General features: G+C 54.6%; 2 protein-coding genes across 2 annotated transcripts; both read right to left on the bottom strand.

Annotated features, from left to right (window-relative positions):
• Nucleotides 1-59: 59 nt before the first annotated feature.
• On the bottom strand, nucleotides 60-8,471 carry FPGS (folylpolyglutamate synthase). The gene is made up of 15 exons (XM_016211012.2): nucleotides 8,315-8,471; nucleotides 6,956-7,084; nucleotides 6,812-6,865; nucleotides 6,671-6,735; nucleotides 5,380-5,494; nucleotides 5,156-5,236; nucleotides 4,969-5,030; nucleotides 4,770-4,872; nucleotides 4,371-4,448; nucleotides 4,004-4,151; nucleotides 3,819-3,908; nucleotides 2,898-3,048; nucleotides 2,678-2,753; nucleotides 2,205-2,271; nucleotides 60-1,382 (listed from the first exon to the last, which is right to left on the bottom strand). Exons 1-15 carry the CDS (start codon nucleotides 8,450-8,452, stop codon nucleotides 973-975), a joined length of 1,767 nt encoding a protein of 588 aa, XP_016066498.2. The 5' UTR covers nucleotides 8,453-8,471; the 3' UTR covers nucleotides 60-972.
• An 11,301-nt stretch (nucleotides 8,472-19,772) lies between these two features.
• CDK9 (cyclin dependent kinase 9) lies at nucleotides 19,773-24,117 on the bottom strand. Its single transcript, XM_016211099.2, has 7 exons — nucleotides 23,669-24,117; nucleotides 23,122-23,203; nucleotides 22,288-22,378; nucleotides 21,763-21,929; nucleotides 21,479-21,650; nucleotides 21,173-21,321; nucleotides 19,773-20,691 (listed from the first exon to the last, which is right to left on the bottom strand). Exons 1-7 carry the CDS (start codon nucleotides 24,115-24,117, stop codon nucleotides 20,326-20,328), a joined length of 1,476 nt encoding a protein of 491 aa, XP_016066585.2. The 3' UTR covers nucleotides 19,773-20,325.
• Nucleotides 24,118-24,323: the final 206 nt, after the last annotated feature.

Genomic DNA, 24,323 nt, shown 5'->3' with positions numbered 1-24,323 from the left:
CTAGCTCTTTCCTGCAACTGTCACATGGAAACCCCCTCCCTCCTAGCCCATCAGGAAGGCAGCAGATAGGAGTGGCCAGGCTGCCTGACCTGGGCCCACCCCTATATACTCATCACCAATAAATCAGACCATGAAATCAGTGCTAGGCTGGGAGAAGGGAAGGGGCCCTAAAATGAGGGAGGGGGGGAGACAACTCTGGATTCAAATTCTGGACCTGCCACTTATTGGCTGTGTGACCGTGGGCAGGTCCCATGGCTTCTCTAAGCCAGTCATAGTTCCCTCATCTGTAAACTGGGTATGAGAATTCTCAATCACAAGGTCTTTGCAGGGAGGTCTGTAAAGCAGTGCCTGCATGTGGTCAACAAACATCAGGCCACCTGAGGCTCACGAGGAGGAAGGGACCTGTCCCAGGCCACACAGCCTGGGCTCCTACACAATCCATTTCCTGTACCACTACAGCCCCCATTCCCCTATTGTCTGCTGAGGGAACTAGAGATCAAGAGTTAAATCAAACTTTTTTTTTTTTTTAAAGGTAGACTTTAATCCAGCCACCCTCGGTCCCCAGGGGGTCCCAGGCAGGGACCCTATCCTTTTCCAGAAGGCCACTGAGAGGAGGAAATCTATTGGCCTGCACCTGGCAGGACCCTAGGTGTGGCCAGGAAACAGTCTGGGTGGTTTGTTGACCACAAGCAGGCTGGATGGCCAGCCTACCATCACAATAGGAGAACTGGGAAACCCCAGGCTGTCTCAGCAGGGAGGGAGGAGAGGCCAAGGGCACCACAGGCTCAGAGACAGAATGTCTCATCTTAGCCACCCACCCATCAGCCACCTATTTCACTGCCCAGAGCTCAGGCCCCTGGGCCAGTCCAAATAGAATCAGGAAAGCAGAAAACAAAAGGCACCTAATATAGGAGTTCATGGAGAGCTGCAGGGCAGGTGTGGGAGGCCCCACCTCCAAGCCTACTGCCTTGGCTACTGGGACAGGGAGGGCTCCAGCAGCTTCAGGACACCGCCCACCAGGTGCAGGCTTCCAGTGACCAGTACGTGGATGGCAGCAGCCTCACGGAGTACGCTGGCTCCACTCTCTGCCACAGGGTGGGTGAGAAGGTCCTGTGGGGTGCTGGGTGTCTGCAAGACAGGGTCCCGACCCTGGCTGATCCACTGTAAAGCGTGGGAGATGCAACTGAAGGCAAGGGAGCTGGTGCTGTGGGTGCGGGGCGAGCAGGGTGCTAGCAGCAGGGATGCGGGCCCACCAGGCTCCGGGCTAGGGGTGCTCCAGAGGTCGGGGCTGGCCTGCTCCTCATCTAGGCGGCTCCAGTGCTGCTGGTGTTCCAAGCAGCGGCGCAACACCTGGTCCAGTGTCACCGTGAAGTTCTGCTGATCTGCAGGACACAGGGACAGGCACATCAGCAAGGCAGATGGGGGAAGGCCAAGCACGCTGTGGATACCTGCTTAACTCAGGCCTTTTACATGCATCATCAGTCCTCTTAGTGGACACTATGAGGAAACAGGCTCAGAGAAGTTCAGTGACTTGCCCAGTACCTCAGAGCTCGTGACAAGCAAAGCCAGGCAGTTTAGCTTCAAAGCTGGGGCTTTTGCCCACTGAGCACATCTCCCCACCCTAGCCTCATTGCCTTCATCTGTAAAATGGACAGGGTCCATCATTGGATGTGCATAAGCTTTTCTAGAAATACAGATTCCTGGACTCTTCCCAGACAATCTGATGTGGGGCCTGGGGAGCTGTATTTTTTATAATATTATTTCAAATTTTTTTAGTGGAATCCACAGTAAAAAATACATTTTACAAGGGCAACCCAGTACTCACATATGTGTATATAAATGTCTGGAACAAAATCTTCATAAAATAGTACCTACCCTTACTTCGTGCAAGCACACACAGATATTTTCTATTCTGTTTCATTTAAAATAGAAAATGCTGGTTGAGGTCCACTAAATTGATTTCAAGAACCATCAGTAGGTTTTAACCTACATTTTGAAAAATGTTTTCCCCAATAATTCCTCTTTAGTATTGCAGTCACATGCAAAGTTCAAAATGTACCAAAGGATATTTATACAATAAAACAAATCTAGCTCCTCCCCCAGACCTCCAGTTCAGAAGCCCCCACTGTCACCAACAGAGCAGTCCACCTCAGGGCCCTCCACACCCCTGCCCACCTCAAGGGACCATGCCTGTCACCTCTCACCTGGGTTGCCCACGGACGACAACTCTGTCAGGTTAGGGCAGAAAACAGCATAGTCAAACTGGCAGGGCTAGAAGGCCAAGGAGTAAAGCTTGGTGTCAGAGCCCTGGGAGGATGCCCCACCCCAGCCCATCTTCCACACAGCACAGGGAGCCCACACACATCCTCATCTCTGGAGATGACCTCCGCTGGAGTGACGCTGCATAAACCCAGCCACAGCACTTCAGTGCCCCCGTCCCCCATCTACCTCAGTATACCCTGCCTGGCCTATGGTCTGGGCACCAAAGCCCACTGTACAGATAGGGAAACAGAGGCTTAGGGGCAGGGGTACAGCTTAAGGTCACCCAGCAACTGAGCAGGCTCCAAATCCTGGAATTAGCCCCATTCTACAACTGAGGAAACAGAGGTTCAGGGATGAAGGTCCCACCGGGGGTGGGAGGGTCACACAGCCAGAACAGGGCTGGGCTGCCTCTCACCTGCAATAGCTTCAGCAGGGCCATGGGGTCCCGGTCACCCGTAGAGTTGAAGAGCAGGACGCGCACCTCAGGCCCGCTGGGGGAGGGGCGAGGAGGCAGGTAATGCCGCACCTCCGAAACTTCCCTGCTCCCTAATGGCCCGGTGCCACCCCATCCTTCCCAGAGGCCCCACCTCTCCCGGGCACCCCACCCCCGACACCACCCCCCGCCCACGGCTCACCTGCCCGGCCCCTTGCGGCGGTGCAGGGCCTGGCGGAACCAGCGCACGCAGGCCTGCATGCTGCCGGAGGTGTGTGCGCCGTCCAGGTACCAGGTGAGGGGCCCGCGGCTCAGTACCTGCGTCCGGCCCAGCCACACCGTGTCCTGAAGCCCTGGGGAAGGGGGCAAGGCAGCTCTCTCCAGCGAGTCGCCACAAGGATGCCCTTCCCACACCCTCTCCAATGTCTTCCACTTGCACACATAACCCGCCCGCAGCACGCACCTCAGTCTGAGCGCTCTGAGGAGCTGATCAGCCCAGGAGCCTAATACTGGTGCCAGTCAGTGGGATCAGCGATTCTGCTGCCTCATCTGGTGGAATCTTCTAGGCAGCCCTCAGAGAGGCTATCATCATATATTAGCCCTTAGCTCAGAGAGATTATGTCACAGAGCACCTGAGTCTTGAGACTGGGATGTGACTGAAGATCTACCTGGCCCCAGAGTTATCATGGCTCTGACATGGGGCCTGGCACACAGTGAGCACACTGGAGCCATTTGCTGAAGGGGTTTAACAGCCATGAGCACCTACTACGTGCTGTAAGCTTTGGGGGAATATCAGCATTCTCAAGAACCTCATGGTCTTATAATGACGATGACAAGGATGACAGTAACGGCAGCTGCCACTGGCTGGACAGTTTATCCCATACTCGCCAGGCTCTGGGCTCAGTCCCTTGGTGATGTCACCTCATAGTGGTTCCTATAATCATCTCATCTGGCAGGTGGGGAAACTGAGGCTCAGAGAGAGTTCATGAACTCAAAGTCAGAGATGGTTACTGATTTCAGAGTCCTTTCTCTTGGGCACCAAATAGAACTGACTTCACCTCTCAAAGAGGAAAGTGAAAGAAACATCCGAAAGGACCTGGCTGGGCAGGAGGGGCTAACTCACCGTGCCGCATGTGGGATGTGGGCTGGAACACGGGGGCTAGAGGCAGCTGACACAGAAGGCTGGGCCTGGACGGTTTCAGCTCCTCGATGCCTGGAGGGCAAGAGAGGGCTGTGTGGGACTGAGTGTTCTCAGAACCCTCAGAGGCAGGCTCCACATGTCCCCTGCCCACTAGCCTGTCCACTTACCTTGGTGATTCTTTTGCTGCAGCCAGCAGCGGGCCAGCTGCAAGGCCAAGGCAGCATTGGACCGCTGGTGCTCTCCATCCAGGCCCAGGGTCAGCGGTGGCCCCCCTTCCTCCAGGGCTTCCAGCGGTGGGCACAGGTAGAGGGGACACTGCAGAGAAGTCAGGGGAGCTGCTGCTGCCACCCTGGACAGGAGGCCCTTCCCGGTGTCATCAGCCCTTCCATCTTTCCCCACCAACCAGAGCCCACCAAGCCTTGTGCCAAGAACCAAGATGTGCTCCAGCTGGCCGAGCAGCTGGCGCTCGGGCACAGATGAGCAAACTGCAGCCCAGAGGGTAAATGGATGGCCAGTACTTCTGATGAGACTCACTGAGATCTGCTCAGCACGCTCCTTCAGTACCGCCAGTGGACCACAGGGCTGCAGCACGGTGAAGGCAGGCACGCCACGCTGTGCAGGAGAGACAGCGAGAGGGGCTGCTGAGGCTCCTCCACCTTCATCTCTGGCCCCTAAACACCGGGGTCTGATTGGCCCATTTAGCTTCCTCCCTCATAAGACCTATGGGAACCCCTCAGTGGGGAGACTAAGGCTGGAGATGAGGCTCAACTTGCTCCAGTTACATGCAGAGCTGAGACAAGAACCCAGACCCCACTGATACCCAAGACCTCGCCTAAGGATACAAAGGACCCTGCCCCAGCCCCACTTCCCTGAGCCTTAAGGGCCAGGACCAGGCTGTCCATGTACCTCCCCTCCCTGGGGCTGCCCAGTCACCTTGAAGATGCCCCCTTTTTGCCATGCGATCTTCTCTATCGTGTCCCCCAGAAGGCTGGTGTGGTCAATGCCAAGAGAGGAGACCCCACATACCACAGGCTTCCTGCAGAAGACAAAAGGGTCACGATGCCCCTGCCCTGGGCACCTGGGCCTCCTGGGCTCAGGACCACCATCCCTCTCCCCAAGCAGCCGCCCTCACCTAACGATGTTGGTGCAGTCGTAAGCCCCACCGATACCCACTTCCACCACTGCCAGGTCCACCTGCAGAGGATCAGAGGGCATGGCAGGGGGTATGAGGACACCTGGATGCCACATGGGAGCCCCCCGCCTGCTAAGATTCCCCTCCCCAAGGCCTTAGATGCAGGGTTCTAGGAGTGGGTACACACCTTCTCTTGGAGGAAGATGTTGAAGGCCATGAGCGTGAGGAAGCGGAAGTAAGGGGGCATGGAGACACAGCTGCGGCTGTCCTGTGGACAAGAACACATCAGAGCCTGGGGCCCCTGCAGCCTTTGCTCTGGGGAAATGGGGTCCTGGGATGTGCAGCCCCTTGTGGGTTCATCCACCCACTCCAGAGCCCCTTCTGCCCCCACCAGCTCCCCTGTATGTAAACCTTGGTCTCCGAAAGCCGATGATAGAGGTGCCAGAAGTGCTTGGTGAAGAGCTCGGGGCTGATGGGCTGCCCATTGATACGGATCCGTTCGCGCACCTGTACCAGGTGGGGAGAGCTGCCGGGAGACCTAAGGTTACTGGGACTTCCTGCTCGAGTCCTCCAAGCCTTCCTCCAACTCCCCTACCCCCATCAGACTTGGCTTTTGGAAAAACAAATCTGATCATGTCACTGTCAACCCTTCTGTGGCTTCCCTCTGCCCTCAAGAGTCCTAGTTTTTCACCTCGGCCTCCCAGGCCCAGGTGGGGCTGATGCCACTGGCCTGTGTCTCACCTCTCCCGAGTCCCTCAATAGTTCCCTGTGCCCCAGCCCTTCTGTGCATCCCTGGGCTGGCCCACAAGGCTGCATAGGCTCAAGTTGAAGGTTGGGTTTTTACCCAAAAACTTATTTTAGAAGAGATATTGTCAGCTTATATTTGAATCCTCAAAGAAAGACCCTCTAGTATTGAGTCCATCTCTCCATTTCTTTATTTTGAACAAACAACTGGTTAGGGAAAACAATGGCCTGACACGATCTCAGTGAGCTGGTTTCAGACGCTTAAAGGTCACTTGAAGGAACTGGTTACAGAAAAGGAGGCAAAAATCTTAAATGTCCCAGCCCCAAGGACTAAATCCTGAGCAATTAATGGCCAGGTTAATCCCACTGCTTTACGAGGAGGAGGCACGTACAGCCTAGGGGAAGAGGAACCCATGTCTCCCCACCCCGCCCCTGCTCATCTTCTGATGTGAGTCACGATGCCTGAGTTCAACCAAGAGGAGCTGCTGCCTTGAGGACAAAGCAGCAGCTGGGGCTGGCCTAGGGGAAGGGCTCCCCTCCGCTGCCCACTCATGAGGCAGCACGCATGTCATAAACTACCCTTATCGTTTACGCCCTTACAAGCCAGGTTTTCTGCTCCTTACTGCAAAGGCATCCTAATTGATAAATATTTCTGTGTGATCTACAATTTGTACATGGAATTTAAGTTAATAAAAAGACATGACTATTCTAGCTGTATTTAGTTTGCATATTCAAGTTATTGCCACCCTCCTCCAATTTTTTTCATTACGAAAATTAAACATTTCCATAAACTTGAGCCAATGTGGTGAGTGCTAATGAAATGCTTGTTGAATGAACAAAAACTGGGCGGAAAGAGTTGCAGCTCAGCTCTGGGGGGTGTCCCTGGCCCTGAGGTACTGGCTGGTTCCACAAACCCCCAGAGATCATGAAGACACTACATCCCTCCACATCTCAGTACCTAAAGAATCCTGTCTTCAGACCGTAGCTTCGGAGGATACGTTCAGTGAAGGCACAGGTGGAGCCCTAGGAAGAAAAGTTCTTGTCTGGGCAGTCCTCACCCCACCGAGTGGATACACTCCCCCTGGATCCTGTCCTTCACCTTCCCCTTTGTCCCAGTGATATGGATGATGTTTAGCTGGTCCAAGTCCTCCACCTGGGACAGAAAGACAAGGTCCCCAAGTCAGCAACAGGACTCACAGACAAACAGAAGGGGGAGGGTGGTCACCAGCCCTACCCACTTTACCTGCAGCCCACTCAGTGCCAAGTACTGCTTCATAGCTTCCAGCTGTGTCTGGGGGTCACCTCGCTGGCACTTCACCTGTTCCAGGTAGCTGGCATTGGTCTGCAGGGTGTTGAGTGTGTGCACAGCATCCTGGCAACCACAGTCCCCAAGTAGCAGGTTAAGGCTCAGTAGGGGTCCATAGGGACAGAGGCACCCAGTATACCAATGGCCAGGTTGCCTCAGCCTAGAGATTAGACACCAGTGAGAGAGAAGTGGCATTGTTCCAGCTCTGGCAGAGATGGGAGCCTGGGGCAGCTCAGCCCCACCCACAAGAGTGCCAGGCTAAGCAGGTAGCATGACTAACGGGATTAGCCTTGCTTTTGGTTCGGGCTCCCCAGGCTGCACCCCTGGGGCCTTTGCCCTCATTCCCTCCAATGGGGTCCACAGCTACATTGGGCCCCTACTGGGGAGAGGCTAGAACCACAGAAGGTTGGGGTCTTAGAGCTGGAGGAATTCGCACAAGGAATTCCTAAAGTCTTCCATGCCTAACCCTGATGACTGGGATTCCGTATTCCGGCCAAGGGGAGAGCTGCCAGAATACGAGGTACTTTCTAAACTACTAAAGGAAGAGGAGGTAGCGCCAAGGTGAGATAAGGTGATGGTTGTTTGAATTTTGCAAAATTTTGCCTGGAGGGATATTATTTGTTCTTGTGTACAAAAAAGAATAAATTGGCATTCTTGTGCCCTCCGCCCCTCCCCCCCACAAAAGAGCAGAGCTGCTTGAAGCCACCGTATGGGGAAGAGAAGGAGTCTGGGAGGGAGAAGGGGTGTGCCCAGGGTCGCCCAGCCAGGAAGGCTGGTAGGTCAGCCTCAGGAAGGTCCACACCGGGGGTAAGAGTAGGGGTGCTGTTTATTTCCCCTCAGGACCTCTATGTTTGGTTGGAGGCCCCACCCCATCAAACTGCTGCCACCTGCCTGGCTGGTGTGTCTGGCAACTGGCCCCTGGCATAAAGCTAAGTGGAAACTTTCTGTTTTCCGGATTCTTGCCCCACCCCCACCCCACTGCCCCTGATTCCTGACTCGGGAGACGCTGGAGCACCCGAACCCCAGCCGGCGCCCCTGGACCTCGTGGTCCTAAAATCCGACGCCCCTTCAAACTCTAACGTGGGACACTTCAGCCTCAGAATTTCCAGATCCGGCGGCCCAGGCCCAACTTCCTGGTCCCTGTCCCCCACCTCGGGACTAGTGGATGCCCACGCCCTCGAGGTCCCCAGACGCGGGTTTCCCGGTACCCTCCTCCGCGGGCGGCCCCGGGGGCGGCGCGGCTCAGGCCTGGCCACAGGAGGGCTTCCCACGGCCGCCGGCCCGCGCGCGGGATACCTGGTATTCCATGCCCGGCTCCTGCGGCGCGGGCCTGGCGCTCAGCCCCCGCCTTCCCGCGACCGCGGGCGTTACACCACGCGGAGAAACGGCGGCGAGGAGGAGAGCCGCGCGCAGGCGGCCGCGCGCACGCGACATAGTCCCGCAGCCCGCGAGCTCTCCAGGGGCCATAAACGCGGACGTCCGGCCCCGCCCCGGCGCCCCTCGCCCCGCCCCTGCACGGCCTCCGCCAATAAGCGCCTCCCAGGGAGCCCACCGGCACCAATGAGAATCCGCGGATGCCTTCCTTGCGAGGGGGCGGTCTCTGAATCCGGGGATTTCGCAAAGATTTGTGAGGGGCAAGCTCCCAGGGCGGCGTCCGCCTTAAACTTGCGCTGCTTTCGTCCCTCCCCCTCCCCAAATAGCCGTTGGTCGTCAGCAGCCCTCAGCCTCTGCTCCAGACCAGAATCAGATCCGAACCGGGTCCAAGCCGGATGAAATGACCTTATAGGGGGGGGTCACTGAACCCCAAATGTCGCAAGGTAACGCAGAGACCGCGGGGCTGCGAGGATGCGGCGTCTGCCCTCGCGAATCTGACAACCCGATTGCGGGCCAATAGACCAAAAACCCTAGGACCTGTGCCGCTGGGGTCCCTGGCCCACCGACCCTGGGCAGTCTGGGAGGTCTTCCTGTAAGAAAGCAACCTCCTGGGGGAGGCCTGGGGATAAGGGGGAGTCGGCGAGGTATAGGGATGGGGGGGAGGTTTCCAGGCCAACGGAGGGAACGATGAGTGAAAGGCAAACGATTGGAGAGAGACAGCTAAGCACCCAAGACCTGCACTCCCCCGCCCCCCGCCGTTGAGCCCAGCTGCCCTCAGCGCCAGCGAGCTCGGTCCAGCAGCACCGCGGGGCCTGATGAGGAATTTGGATGCAGTAAATGGTTTTAAGAGAGATGACAAGATCACATTTGCACTTGAAGACTTGCTGTGTGGAGGAGCGCCTTTCTTTCTATTAACCAGCTGGGGTGCATGACTCATTCGATGAAGCCAATTAGATCTTAAAATTAAAAAAAAAAAAAGTGTTTCAGAACTTTTTTCCTGTTACCTGCTCGGCCCTAGCGGCTAGCATGGAAAAAGCAGAGTGGAGATTCCCTTTTTACAGCTGAGGTCTAAAAAGGGGGAAGGAGGCCTACAAACATCCCTCTAGGGAAGTTCCCACGGACCAAAGGCAGTCCTTCAAAAAACGGATGGGAACTTCAGGACCTCTCTCCCTCTTTCCTGCAGGCATTGAGGTAAATATTTATTGGAGACTGGTTTTGAAATAAACAAATGATGTGTTGGGAAGATTCCTTCATTGGCTGGCTTTACTTCAGCTCTTCTCATCGCTGCTGGGCACCCCCCACTGGCCCCATGGGAGAGAAAGAGGTTCTTTCCATATTTGGTTTGGTGTTTTAATAATTGAAACTTTCTCTATACACAGAAATGTATATAATTTAGTAACTGCATAAAAATGATCATAAAGAAGCTTTAAAAGTTTTTCTTTTGCTTACCCCCCCCCTTTCCTCCTTGGGAGATCCTTGACAACCAACTATGTGTCCCACAGTTTTCTATGCCCATGAAATCACAGACACACCGAGATAGCTATAGGGCCTTGTCAATGCAGATGGTACTATTTTGTCTTAACTTTTCATGCTCAACACCAAGCTTAGAGGGATTCCTCTAAGATATCCACTTAGCAAACAGGCGAGGAGCCCTTCTCTGCCCAGGCACTGCTCCAAACACTTTCTCCGTAGTTGCTCATTTAATCATCACAATCCTGTGACACAGGAGCCAGTATTATCACCCTTGTTTCACAGGTGAGGAAACTGAGGCACGAAGGAATAAAGGCACATGCCCAGGTCACAAAATCAAGATTTGAACTCTGGCGCCAGGAGTCCTTGTTCCTAGCACCTGTGCCTCCCTCCTTCCCCCTGCCCCCCCCAGGCAGGGGGACTGCTAACTCAGTGGCGGCAGCAACACCATATTGCACTCCCGCTTGCCTGCTGAAGGGCATTTACATAACTTCAGTGTTTTTGCTATGGAGAGTGTACACCAGGGGCTTCCATTCCTGTGGTGAGAGCCCATGGAGTGGGAGGGCGGGGTCCAGGGGTGTTGGCAGTTCCTCCCCTCAACGCTATAACATTTGCAGGCACCCCTTCCCCAGCATGTCCCCCAGACTGCTGGGTGTACAGTACCTTGTCATTCTCACTCTACATTTCCCTGGCTGCAGTGAACTTGAGCATCTTTGCATGCATTTATTTCAAAAAACTGCTTCACTCCTCCTTGGCCCATTTTTCCAATGTCTGTTTGTCACCTTGTCAAACATGAAAGCATGCTGGGCATCACAGACATCACTCCGCAGTTCTGTCCTCCATATGGCAAGTGTTCCTTTTCTGAATCCACTGCTGGGGGCCTCTGTTGATTCATACGTAACAGGGGGCCTTGGAACTGCGGCCTATTCCTCCAGGACTGTGGTCCCAGGGAAAATGACATTCCAGGAGGGAGACTCCCTCCTCCCGTGTAAGGTGGGAAACCCACCTGCCTATGTTCCTAACTCTTCACTGATTTCTTTCCTTGCCTGGAGCAAAGCTGCCTGGGCCAACCTCCCTGCTGCCCTGCGAGCAGCCATACCCGGAGCGGGGAGGATTCATAGTCCTGGCAACCATGACCCGCAGACCTCTGCTCCAGCCGTAACAGAAATAGATGTACAGACACAGAAGGCAAGAAACAGCGCAGAAAATTCCGGGGGTCCTACCTGCTGTCATCCCAGTTGTGCAGGAAATTATAAGTGGTGACTGAGACCTTGGCAAAGCCAACCAGTGGCCTTGGGCAGGTCACCTATTCCCTGGGCCTGTTTACTCCATGGTCTCCAAGGACAGTTTTCATAGCCAGTGATGCCGGGAAATGTGTAGGCGTAACATTTAAGGGGGAGGGGGTAGAATAGATTTCTCTTATTTTTATGTTTAAATTCTAATATTTTTGGATGGGTGATACATCACATCATTCAAATAGTCAGAAGTACAAAACAGTGTACAGTGAAAAGCTCCCCTCCCACTCCAGGTCCCAGCATCCTAATTCCCCTCCTCCAAAGCTATCAAAGTTATGTTTCTTGACATCTTTCCAGAGAAATTTTATACATTTACAAGCAAATACAAATATATAGAGATTTCCCTTTTGTAGCCACAGATCTATGCAAGTCTGTGTTGTGCTTTTTCCACATGCCTTTATGTCTTGGACCCGGCTCTGAGCCGTGTCAGTACCTAGGGCCTCCCCACTAGCTAAGCTGTTCTTCGAAGCGGCGCAGCGCTCCCTGGCATGGAAGTACTGCTGTGTATGTGGCCGGTCTACCGAGGGACATTCTGGTTTCCAGTATTTCGCCATCACAAGCAGTGTTACAGTCAGTAACATTTTATCCGAGTCATTTCTGCCATGTGCGAGTGTATCTGATTCATAAATTCCAAGAAATGCAGCTGCTAGGTTGGAGGTGATTTGCATTTGACACTTGTATACTTATTGTCACGTGGTCCCCCAGAGGGGTGGGGCTGGTTTCTGCCCCAACCCCACCCCCGCAGGGCATGAGCCAGCTTTTTCCACCAACACAGCTGTTAGCCAGCTTTGATCCTTGCCAATATCATAGCTGGAAAAATGGATCCTCAGGGTAGTTATCAATTGCATTTATTTTACTTGGAGGAGGCTGAGCACTTTTTCTAATTTTAAAAAACCATTTGTGTTTCCTATATGGTTTGCTCACCTCCTTTGTATCATTGCTTTTAAAAATAGATACCTTTATTGATTTCAGAGACAGGAAGGGAGAGTTGGTGCTCAACTGCTGAGCCACTCCTGCCAGCCTGTATCATTGCTTTTTACATGAAAAGTCAGAAGTGTTCGTAGAAGGAAATAGAGAGAAGTGTAAATGAGAAAATCAAAGGCACCTTCATCACTGTTACCACCATGATGGCATTTCTGCTCTCCAGAAAGGACAATAGAAACAAAACCACTGTCTGGAGAGAAAAGTCAAGAAAACAAGGGTGTGGGGAGACTGGCCAGTGAGCCAGTGTCCACCCACTGAGGGCTGAAATGAGCCCATCATTTCTGGGGATATCTTGGGGGAAGGAGTGGACTGTCTCAATGAGGACAAATCTCCAAAGACCACCGTACTCCAGAGAGCCTGGCCTAGAGAGGTCCAGCTACCCCTTCCCTCCACCCAGGGCTCTGTGGAGACCAGGAGAGGTTCAAGCTCATTGGCAGCTTTGTGCAGAAGCCTAGTTTCAGAAGGGAAGGGAGATTTGGGATGCCCACTCCAGAGCTCTGACCCTCTGATATACACAAGGACCCTACAGCTCTGAATACCTATTTACATCCAGTGACCTACAAGGAGACACTTGTCTGTGACTGGGGGAAGGACACTTGCCTCAGGCAGAGTTCTGCACCCTCAGTGGGCCAGCTCCTCCTGATGCTGCCAAAGTGTTAATGAATTTCATTTATTAGGAGAAATGCGCCTCCCTTTGACCCTGCAATTCCATTTCTAAAATGACCCCAGAAACAATTGGAGCTGTGACTGGAGACCCGCAGGCTCCATCTCAGGTGGCAGCTGACAGCTGATGACACCCCTCTTCCCGGTCCCTTTGTTCTCTGGGCTTCCTGATGCTCCCTTCTACTCCTCTCTCCTTGCTGGCTGCACCTTCTCCAACATCTTCCCACTGGAGGGCCCAGGACTCACATCTCTCTCCAAGGTTCTGCTGTCCCAGGTCTGTGATAGCATCTGACTTTCAAGCGTCTCTTTAGTGACCTACGGCCTGTGAGCATCTAACCACACCTAAACTAATCACATCTGGCCCTAGAGCATCGTCCTGACATGCTAAAGTTGTGGGGTTCAATCCCCAGTCAGGGCACATACAAGAGTCAACCATTGGGTGCATGGATGAGTGGAACAATAAATTGATGTCTCTCTCTCTCTTTTTCTCTCTAAAAAAACAAATTAATTAAGAAAAAATAACTTTTAAACATCCACAACATGTTCTCTTGCATCTCCACCCTGAAACCTGTTCCTCCCCAGGCTTTGCCAGCTTGGAAAACAGCTCTACCATCCACCCAGCTGCCCAACTCTAAAACTGGGCCTCACCTTAGGTTTCCCTCACCCCCAAACCCAGCCATCCACAGGCCTGTCTGCTCAATGCCCCCACCTTCCCTCCAGGCCACCCTGAGCTCCGGGCCTGGTGCTGTTCTACCTTATAGTCTCTTTGCTGCTGCTCTTCTTGACCCTACGGCCATTCTCCATCATTTTTAAAGAAAATCAAATCTCATCTCTCTTCTCCAAACCCTTCTGTGGATTCCTGTTGTACTTAGGATGAAATCCCAACGTTTGATCTTACCATCTATGACCACCACCCCCAGCCCTGCTGGCCTTCTCTCCGATCCTCAAATACGCAAGTTCACGCCCACCTTCACGAAAGTCCACAACTAGTGAGCGCTCAGCATGAGAGGTGCTCATTTAGTCCTCATGGGAAACTGAGGCATGGAGGGGTTACTCAGCCAGCCAAAGGTCACACAGAGTGAATGCATGCCAAAGCCTCAGGGCCTTTGCACTGGTGGTTCCCCCTGCCCGGAACGTTCTTTCCCCAAAAGTGCACATGACTGACTTCCAGTAATTCCAGGCCTCTGCTCAAATGTCACCATCCACCCATGTACATTTTTTGAATTTTGAACCACATGGTTCTATTAGCATTTCAGAATAAATACTTCTTTTTAAAGCATGCTGTGAATCTCCATATGAGAAGGCTAGTAAGGGAACAAACCCATTGGTGAGACAGTATGGACAGTGGGATCCTATTTTTGTTAAAATAATTATAATTTAGAACCAGCCTGGAGGTTATTCCCTAAATGGTAACTGGTTAGCTCCAGGTGGCCAGGCTAGAGGCAACTTTTGTCTTCCTTTGGCTTATATGTATTTTATAAAAATCTCTCCTGGGAGAATAATCAGAAAAAACAATGAACGATTCCTACCACACTGGGTAGCTGCACCTCAGAGCTCTTCTTGACCAACTCTCTGGTCCAGCAGTTCGGGACACTGAGGCCCTGCAAGGGGCCCGAACTGACCTGGAACCAGGAGTGGCTCCCCAGAAGTTCCTGGGGTCCCCACAAGCTGCCCTCGGAGGCCACCAGGCTTGTGATGTGGGGCTGTGGGGCAGCCAGGCTGCAGAAAGGCTGACTCAGGCCTGCTGCCTCCTCTCTGAGCCGCTGAAAGCCTTCTCTGCTGAACCCGAGAGCAGCGTCTTACTGCCTTTCAGAAAGAAAAATGTTCAGAATTGTTTTTTCCAATTCGCTGTCTCACCCTCTATAACCACCATTGTCTGTGGCACCTATTCCCTGGGGGGTAAGATTTCTTCAGCATCCTCCTGGCCAGGCACTACGCTGAGCCCATTTTACAGGTGAGGAAACGGGACCTGAGGCCAGGAATCACCTGCGAAGGGGACCAGCAGGCAAGGGCGCAGCTCGACCCCAGCTCCCTTTGATTCCCTTCACTACTGAGTTAGCCCCTCTGACCAAACTGGGCAATCCCTGGCTAATCTTTTTCATTTGAAACTTGGATTTTCTTAAGTAATAGTCAATGTAAGTTCTTTCTAGACACCAGCACTGCGCAGAGACCCTTACACACATCTGTCTCATTGGACCCTCACCCACCCTGCGAGGAAGGTTGTGCCAGGACCCATTTCTCAGGGGAGGCGACAAAGGCCTAACAGGGGAAGTGACTTGATCATTCACTGGGTGCCAAACTCCACCTCCAGGCCACCCCTGGACCCCGCCCCACTTGCCTTGTGCCTGGTGAGGTGACCTGGTCACCTGGTTCACAGAGCTCTGGCCTTGAGCAGGCTCTTCCTTCAAAGGGAGGCCCCTCTCCTGGTGAGGAGCCCAGACCTTGGGGGACTGCCCTCAATTCTTTCTCCCGAGCGAAGGAACCCCCACAATGTGACCCTGGGCAAGTCACCTCATCTCTCTAGGGCCATGGCCTCTAAAGTGAGGGAGTCTAGGTGACTTCAAAGGAGCCACTGTTTCCAAACCTTGGCGTCTGGGGCCGCCCCTCCTCTGCTGCTGGGCAGAGGGCTCTGTCTGGAGGGACTGGGGAGGCAGGGCCCAGCTTGGCCTGCAGCCCCAGGCAATCATGGCTAAGCTGCTGCAGCCTCGCATTCCCGCCTGGGCTCAAGCTGCCCAGGGAGGGAGCGAGGCACCTTCTTGGGGTACCCATTCAACAGAAGAGGAAACCGAGGCTCGGTGAGGCTGACTTGTCTAGTGCCTATCAGGACATGAACCTATCTCCACCCTCACCCCCTTGTAGCCAAGCCCAGGGTTCCCCTCCCCAGCTCCAGCCAGCCTCCGCCTGAGCAGGGCTGGAAGGCTTCCTCTGCCAGCCTCAGGGCGCCTGCTCACCTGCTGGGCCCGCTGCTGTGCCTGTAAAGCGGGAGTCGCAGTTGCGCCCACCTCAGGGGGTTGGTGAGGCTGAGAGGGTGCTGGGCCCGGGGAGCGCAGGGGCTCCGCCCACGTGCCAATGTTAGAAATCTCTAACGAGCTAAGCCCTTAACAGCTCGGAACCACACCTTCCACATCTATAAAACACAGAGTAATGCTTTCAATCTGTAGCATGCAGATAACAATGGCCACGGGGCCCAGTAGGGAGTGAGCACCTGATCGGTGTTGCTGTTATTATTATTTAAATGAGACTTACAGTCCTACTCACAGCCTAGTCCTGGGAATTCAATCAGATGGAATCCAGTCTACAGATCCCGGGGGCCTGGCACACAGGACCCTGGAGGTAGCCTCTGCCACCAGCTCCGCCTGCTAATGGTTCTGCTCTAGAGACCCTCCACAAGAGCCTCCCACAGCCACCCTGGGTGGGGCTACTGTGGAGCCTCCAGTGGTCAAGGTGGAGCTGTGAAGCCTATTGGGCCCTTGGCAACCCCAGGCCTTCAGAATAAGGCTTATTAATGACAAGGCTTTTCCCTTGGGGTTCATCAAATGTGGGACTATTATCATTGCTGATGGTCGTGGACCCCTGAGGGATATTTACACCCACTTGTACAAAAGAAAGAACTGAGGCTTAGAGAGAAAGGCCACCTGCCCAAGGTCACAGCGTTCTCCTACCTGGAAGGAGGCAGATTTAGCCGAGGGAGGCCCCCCGGCTGGGCTCGGCTGCTCCATGGTTGCTTCCCACCACAGCTTCTCGGCCACTGGCCAGGAGGTAGTCAGGGACCTGGCACCTTTCATCCCTGACCTTCATGCTCCCCAACCAGGCGGGCACAGAATGACCGCAGGCCACCTCTGCCAAACCAAGCTCACTCTGCCCAGGCTTCAGCTGGGCCAGCGATGGGGCGGGGAGTTGAGAGGATACCAAGACCCGCCTCTCCCCACCCAGAAGCCTGGGGTCTCCCCAGTGTGCAGGGAGGAAGGTCTTACCTGATAGGTTCCTGCTCTCATCCTGGGATCTGCCCAGGGACCTCGTGTCCTGCTGGAGGTTTCCAGAGTGCAGAATTTCCGTGAGTTAAGTAACAACTGGCTGGAGGTTAAAGGTGAGCAGGCAGGCGGGGCCCCTGTGGGGAGCAGCACGTGGGAGGTTTATAGCCTCTATGGGCCTCGCTTATCACAGTCCATCTCCCTTTACCGTTAGGGCCCGTTTGCGCCGGCCCGCCCAGCTGGAATCCCTGAGGAAGGGAGAGCAGAATTCAGGGGTGCCCTTGACTTAAGGAGTCTGAGCTTGCTGGGGGGAGAGGCTGCGTTTCACCAGATCGTTTGGTCAGAAAGCCAAGACGCAGACCCATTTCCCAGGCTGCAGGGTGACACCGAGGGCCCATCCAAATGAGCTAGTAGACACCTTTCCTGTTTACACACCTTGTGCTGGCTCACTCACTGGGGTAGTTGAGATGCACAAGTGCCAGACAGTACTGTGTCTCAGGGTAATGTTTGGGGACACACACTGCCCTCCACAAACTGGGATGACACTCCTGTCACACCATGGCTGGAGGCTGAAGCAGACAGATCCACATCTGCCACTAGTCCTGACCTCCTCTCTGGGGTGTTCTATGGGGAAATGGGGTGTGGGGGGAGCTTAGAGCCAGGAGCTCCAGGATTTAGGCCTGTTTTAGTTGTTTTAAAATATGGTTAAACTGCATGAATAAAAATATTAATTCAGGAAATATGAGAAAACAGGGAAGCATAAAGGACAGAACCACTCCAAATAACCATGGGTAGTCTTCACGATCCCTTCCGTTTTTCTTACAAATGAGCTTAAGCAGTGTCTTTTCCGCCCGCCGCCTCGGGAACATCCCTGCGCCGTGCACACACTTGCTCAGCCTTTCTCGCAGCCCAGCATTCAGTCCCCGGGCCCCACCTGTCCAGGCTGCTCAGATCGCCACCAGCTTGTTAGAGGCGCCCCATGGAGACGAGTGGGGGTTCGGATGTACACTGAAGTGGAAGCACTGCTCTAACTCCTTTAAGCTGATGGCGGTCTGTGTTTTTCCACAGGCAGGGCTGCCCTGAACAGGTGGGTGCACTGGGCAGAGGCAGCAGGGAACAGGTTAGGGTTTTGGCCTTTGTGGTTACAGCCCTGGTGGGGCCACCGTACACTCGGCCACACGGCCATCTGTGGGACAAGAATCAGCACGTGCCTTCTCTACTGGGCCATCTCATGAAGTCACGGCTCTTGCCTTGGACTGCACAGACTAGCTTGTTCCCTGATCCTCCATGGGAGAAGCTCCTCACTGTCCTCAGTTCCCTTCCAGGGTTTCCAAGGAAGCTCTCCATCCAACGGCTCTTGCCAAGGTCACCATTGACCTCAACGTGGGTAGACCGAATGGTCAGTCCTCACTCCTCTTTCGGACCCATCAGCAGAATTTGTGGAAGTGATCACTTCCACCTCCCCAAAACACTCTGTCCCTTAGCTTCTGGAACCCACTCTCCCTTGTCATTTCATCTGTTGCCCTCAATTCCCGGATGACATCTAAACTTTGGGGTGCCGAGGGGGCCACGCCTCCCTTCTCCCTCTTCCAGCGAGGACTCAATGAGGTAATAAACTACAACTGCTCATAAATTTCTGTAAGTGGAGTCACTGGGTCCAAGAAGAGGAACCTCTTAGAGAAACTTTATCCTTCAGAGAAAAAAAAATCATACCTCGAAAAATTAAACCGGCCCTGTGAGCTTTCCCACAAGTTACCTGTCATTAGAACCTAGTGACCTCATTGTAGTAGGACACCTTACTGTTTTTGGAGTTCTTTGAATCCCAGTTGTACAGAGTTAAATAGCACCCTTCCAAAATTCATGTCCACCGGGGGCCTCAGATTGTGGCCTTATTTGAAAGGTCTTCACAGTATAATTGGTTAAGATGAGGTCATACTGGATCACGGTGAATCCTAAATCCAGTGAGTGGTGTCCTCACAAGACGGCACACAGAGGGCGAGACCACCACGTGAAGATAGTGTGATGCGTCTACAAGCCAAGGACACCAAGGCCTGGGGCAGCCACTGGAAGCTGGGGGCCGGGAGCATTCTCTCTCAGAGCCTCCGAAAGGAACTAACTCTGCCAACACCGATTTCAGACTTCTGGCCTCCAGATCCAAGAGCGGATGTGACTGTAAGCCACCGTGTTGGCGGGAACTGGTTACGGCAGCCCCAAGAAACTAATGCACCAGTCAGGAACCTTTTCGCTTCCACTGGTGTGGAGCTCAGAGCTGGGTCAGTTTTCACAAGGACAGTTCTGGTGAAAGGTTTTGCCAACCTTTCTTCCTGGGCCACTTCAAGAGGCCCCCACCTGTGACAGAATAGTTTACCTCAAACATGCCTGTCCCCAACTTTAGACTCAGAATGTGCTGTTCCTCCCGGGGTCCCAGCTCTGAGCCCCCAAGATCCAACCTTCACACTAACTTCTGTCCTCCTGTCCCCTCACCACCTTATCCAAGCTACTGCCCCTTCAAGGTCCTGCGGATCCTTCAACTCCTCTGGTCATTTCCTCTCTTTCGTGCAAGAGCCTGAAGGAGCTTTGCAAGCTGCAGATCTTACTGTTGTTATTCCACTGATAGAGCCTCTTGCAGCTGCCTGTGCTCATGAGTCACGACTGAACACAGCGCTCCGCTGGCCACAACGGGCTGTGCCCAGCTGGGTCTCCCGGCCCACTCAGCTCACAGCAGCGCTCTCGAGGGAACAAGGCCTTTTTCTCACCTGTCTTCTCGCCTCCTCTGACAGAGTGGAGAGGAGCCAAGGAGCTTTGTGGTACCTGCCCTTTGTGAGCAAGATGGCAAGTGTTCTGGAAGGTTCCAAATTGCGGGGGGGAGGTGGGGAGGATCTGTACAATTACATCAGGGGACATGAACTTGGACAAAGATGAGTCAAGATCTGACAAATCAAATTTCAACAGAGGCCCAACCTGGGAGTCTGAACATAGAACAAAGCATACGGCCACTTACTAGAAAAAAAATAGTCAACTTTAATCATAACTGGCCAAACTGTGTCCAGGAATGTCGCTAAACAACCGAATAAAAGAAACATGATAAAATCCTCCTCCCGAGGAAGCCAAGTTTCTGCCAGCCCCAGTGCTTCTGAGGCTCAGGCCAAGGGCAGCCCACAATCGAGGCTGGATGTCCCCACGCAAGTTTCTCAGCCCAAGAGAAAAGCTGGGGAAGGGGGAGGGACCTGTCCCCTCCTCCCATCATGCTGGGAACTTAGAAAGTCACTGGTGGGGTGCACCTCTCCTCCCACCCCATTCCTGTCGTAAGTAAATGGAGACCCTCTGGACATCATCCAGAGCGCCAGGGAACCAGGGGAGGCAGCCTCAGTGCCCTCCTGGACTTTGAGCCAAAGCTTTACTCCAGTCCACCGGCTGGCATTCCCAGTGCCCAGGTGGGGATTAAGTATGCACTAGAGAAAACACTCAAATGCCCCATCTCCACAGTGCGAGCCACACAGCAAAAGGAAAGTGAAACAAGCGCCCCAAGGAAAAGCAGCGAGGCCACCCCTCAGAAGACACGCTCGAACTCCGTCTGGTTGGTAGTGGTGGGATTGCGGCTCTGGTTGGTGGAAGGCTGGGTGATCTGGCTGCCCTTCCGGCGTGGCGGCGCCAGGTACTCGAACATGGATGTCAGGTGGGTGGACAGCATGCCCTTGAGGTCCGAGGGCATGGGATCAGACCAGAAGAAGTCATGGTTGAGGGCATCATCACTGTCGATGCGCTGTGCGGGATCCAGCACCAGCAACTTGTCGATGAGGTCCAGTGCGTAGGGGTCACGCACATAGGCCTTCAGCCTGTCCTTCACCTTCCGCTTCTGGCCCTTGACTAGGTCCAGTTTCTCAAACAGCTCGTACTTGTCCACGTTTGGCCACACCTGGGGGGAGGGCATGAAGTGAGGATGAAGTGAGTTCAGGAGATGAGTGGCGTGTCCACTGGTCAAGCACCTGAAGGGACTAAACCTTCTCCGTTCAGATGCTTCCAGGCCACCCCTGGAGGGTGAACTCAACCCCTCCAAGGTGAAAATAGCCATGACCACGTATTTGGCACCGAGTGCCAGGCCCTTTTATGTAAATCGCCTGGAATGTGTGAGCCACAACTGACACAGGCAGCTGTTTCACAGAAGAGAAACTCAGCTCTGAGGTGAGAAGTTCAAATGCCTTGCCCAAGGCCACAGGACTGGTGAAGGAGCAGAGACAGCCTGTGTGGCTCTAAAGAGCAGGCTCTGTCCCTCCACCAGCTACCTCTCCAGAGAGGAGCTTTCCTTCTGTTCCACTCCCCACTCCTCCCCTGCCAGGGAGACTTCTGGATTTCTGCATCCTGCAGGGACCAAGGGCCCAGGCAGCCTGGCCACGCACCTCAGGGGTGATGGAGCCACAGAGCTGGCTGATGAGGGCAAGCTGGTGCTGCTCCGTGTTGCCCTGCATGATAGGGCTGCGGGTCCACATCTCCGCCATGATGCACCCAGCACCCCACAGGTCAATGGGGGGGCCGTAGTCCCGCTCCCCTGGGAAGAAGAGCGCACCAGGAGGGCCCCTTGAGCCCGAGGGCCGCCTGAGACGCAATGCCTCAGGGCCGGCGGCTCAAGAAGCCCTGGCAGTGGGGGGCTGAGGCCAGGTTAAGCGCCTAGCCCCTGCCCCCTCTGCCATCTCGGGGGTCCTCACCGAGCAACAGCTCCGGGGGCCGGTACCACAGCGTCACCACACGGTTGGTGTAGCGGTTGGGCTGGCTGTTCTTGGCCAGACTGAAGGCCCGGGCCAGCCCAAAGTCTGCCAGTTTCAGGACCCCATCTCGGGTGATGAGCACATTAGCTGCTTTCATGTCCCTGTGCAGGATCTGTAGGAAGGGCAAGAGTGAGGGCTCAGTCAGGTTCCCAAGGGTCCTTTAGCCACACCCACCTAGCAGTGGGAGCAAAGGTCAGGCCAAGCCTTGGTCTCTCCCCACCCACCTTGTTCCTGTGGATATAGTAGAGGCCATTGAGCAACATCTGCATGACCCTCTTGATCTCAGACAGTGTGAACTTGACTAACACGTTGCTCAGCAGCCCAGCAAGGTCATGCTCGCAGAAGTCAAACACCAGGTATATACTGCCTTTACAGCGGTTATAGGGGGAAGCTGAGGCAGGAAGAATGGGAGGAGGGAAGCAAGAAGAAAAAAGTAAAAAATCCCATATGCATTTCATTTTTCCACAACCAGCTCCTACACCCATCCAACCCATGGACACCCGGCATCCGTCTGTGTGTTCCTTCACTGGTAAAGTATTTCCTGAGTGCCTCCTCTGGGCCGGGTGCTGTGGGAGCCCTGGGGAAGCACCAGCTACGATGAAAGGACCAGAGAAAGCAGTCACAGTAGGTACGTCTGGGGTAAGAAGAGGCAATTTAAATGTGTCCAGTTCCAACTTTGCAAACAAAGTCTTAAGTTATAAGCCTCCTTTTCTTGACCTGAAAATGGGACTAAGAGCCAAACAACTTACCTTTGGTTCGACAGATCTCAATCAAGTTGACCACATTCTCATGTTTTAGAAGCTGGAGGATCTTGATTTCCCGCAAGGCTGTAATAGGGAACTGTGTGGGAGAAAGATGGGGGTCAGAAAGTGAGTAAGCACACTACAGACCAAGGAACTGGCCATGGGGTCTGTACTAAGGGGAACAGGTTGGGAGACAGAGTAAAATCATGGGCTCTGAAATCAGTTATCTCAGATGCCTTATCTGAAAAACAGGTGTAAAGTAATATGTACCCCCTCAAGGAGTTGGTTTGAGACAATGAATCTAAATAGCAATACTTAACCACTTCACTATTAGTCATCAAATGCTCCACTGCTTTTTCAACCTTTAAGTTTTAGCTCTGTGCCTGTTTAACTTGCTAGGTGGTAACAAAAACAACAAAGATAGCTATAAAGTAGGTCTCTGGAAAGCTGGACTAGGGCTAAAATAGGGGGGGAGAGGGGCCTGCTTTTTTGAGTACTAGACACCCCTTTAAAACCATTGCATGCATTTTTCTTTTACATTAAACAACATTAACCGCTAAGGAAAAAGTGTTTAAAGGCTTCCTAACTTCATAAACCACTCTGCACTCAGTGCAAGCATGAGCTCCCCCTCCTGGCCTTAACCATATTTGCCTAGGAATGAAATAGCAAATACTTTAAAACATTTGAACTAGAAAATTTAATTTAGAAGTCAAACTCCCTGCACTATGGGAATTCCCAAACTACTATAATCTGAATCTTACTGTGAGTATCCCAGAAGCAGCAGGGTGTAAACCCAAGTCCCCAGGGGAGTCGACTGCTGGCCACCTGAGCTATACTTACCCCCTCCTTCTCGTTCTCCATCAGTACCTTCTTCAGAGCCACCTTTTGGCCGGTCAAGCGATGCTTTGCCTTAAACACCTCCCTGCAGGCGGAGAGGGGGACCCAAAGCTCATCAGGCCATTTTGCCCCGGGCCCGCCCCTCCCCCACCGTAAGAGGGCAGGAAAAAAGGGACTCCTGGGCGGGGCGGGGCCTGGTACCCAGGGCACTCAGATACCCCACCACCAGCTATCTGCGGATCCTCTCCGAGCCCCTACTTCCTCACTTTCTCAGTCTCTCCTTCTCACCCAGGCGTCTCTCGGAGAGATCCTGCTCCCCTCGCAAGCTCCTCTCTGCAACCCCTCCCCATCCCCCATCACGGGCCTCAGGCTCCTCCTCGCCTGCCAGCTCCATCGGGCCTGGGCGGGATGCAGCGCGGCCTACCGAGACCAGGGGGCATGTCTAGGGTTAGGTGGTCCCTGACCACCTCTGGCCCGGCCCTGTGCATCCCGGCGACGGCCCTGAAGGGTGCAGGCCCAAGGCACCGGGTCCCTCCGGGCCCAGCCTTACCCAAAGGTGCCTTGGCCGATCTTCGCGAGCTTCTCATATTTGGACACCTCATCACAAAAGGGGCACTCCACTGAGTCGTACTGCTTTGCCATGGCCGCCTCCAATGCGCCACCGCCGCCCCCAGCCGCCGCCGCCGCCGCTCCCGCTCCCGCTCCCGCTCCGGGTCCCGCCGCCGTGCTCCAGGCCCCTCCGCGGCCGCGCCACTTCCGCCTCCACGGCCACTTCCGGCCTCGAGGCGCCGACCCCGCCTCTTCCGTTCGTCGCCCGCCGCCAGGCCCCCTGGGACTTGTAGTTCCCGGGAGGCCAGGAGGAACCGGAGCTGCAGAGGCGCCTCCGCCGCCACCGCTGCCCCCGCCTCCGCCGCCGCCACTGCTGGCGGAGACCCCGATCGGGGGCGCGGGGAGCCGGGGCGCCGGGGCTGGGGCTCGGGGCGGTGCGTCCCGCTGCATTGGCCCGGGCCGCCGCTGCTGCCGAAGCCGCTGCCGCTCTGGCGCCCGATCCCGGGCCAGCCGCAGTGCCCTGCTCCTCCTCCTCCGACGGCGCCGCCTCCGCTGGGCTGCGCGGGGCGGCGGGCGGGGGGGCGGCCCCCAAGCCGCGGCCTGGGGGCTCCCTGGCCGGGCCCGGGCCCGGGGCGGCCGGACGAGGGGGCGAGACG

Source organism: Miniopterus natalensis, chromosome 12 (genome assembly GCF_054644295.1).
Source record: "Miniopterus natalensis isolate mMinNat1 chromosome 12, mMinNat1.hap1, whole genome shotgun sequence".
In the NCBI taxonomy this organism is placed as follows: Eukaryota; Metazoa; Chordata; class Mammalia; order Chiroptera; family Miniopteridae; genus Miniopterus; species Miniopterus natalensis.
This window is presented reverse-complemented; position numbering and strand designations above follow the sequence as displayed.

What these genes read in the sequence shown, in the direction of transcription:
- FPGS (XM_016211012.2), bottom strand. Translation starts at nt 8,452, where the DNA reads ATGTCGCGTGCGCGCGGCCGCCTGCGCGCGGCTCTCCTCCTCGCCGCC. An exon ending in CGCCGCAAGGGGCCGGGCAG is followed by an intron (nt 2,754 to 2,897) that starts GTGAGCCGTGGG and finishes CCCCTCCCCCAG; the next exon opens with CGGGCCTGAGGTGCGCGTCC. An exon ending in GTCGTCCGTGGGCAACCCAG is followed by an intron (nt 1,383 to 2,204) that starts GTGAGAGGTGAC and finishes TGTGTCCTGCAG; the next exon opens with ATCAGCAGAACTTCACGGTG.
- CDK9 (XM_016211099.2), bottom strand. Translation starts at nt 24,117, where the DNA reads ATGCAGCGGGACGCACCGCCCCGAGCCCCAGCCCCGGCGCCCCGGCTC. An exon ending in TGAGATCTGTCGAACCAAAG is followed by an intron (nt 21,930 to 22,287) that starts GTAAGTTGTTTG and finishes TTCCTGCCTCAG; the next exon opens with CTTCCCCCTATAACCGCTGT. An exon ending in ACTATATCCACAGGAACAAG is followed by an intron (nt 21,651 to 21,762) that starts GTGGGTGGGGAG and finishes CCCTTCCTACAG; the next exon opens with ATCCTGCACAGGGACATGAA.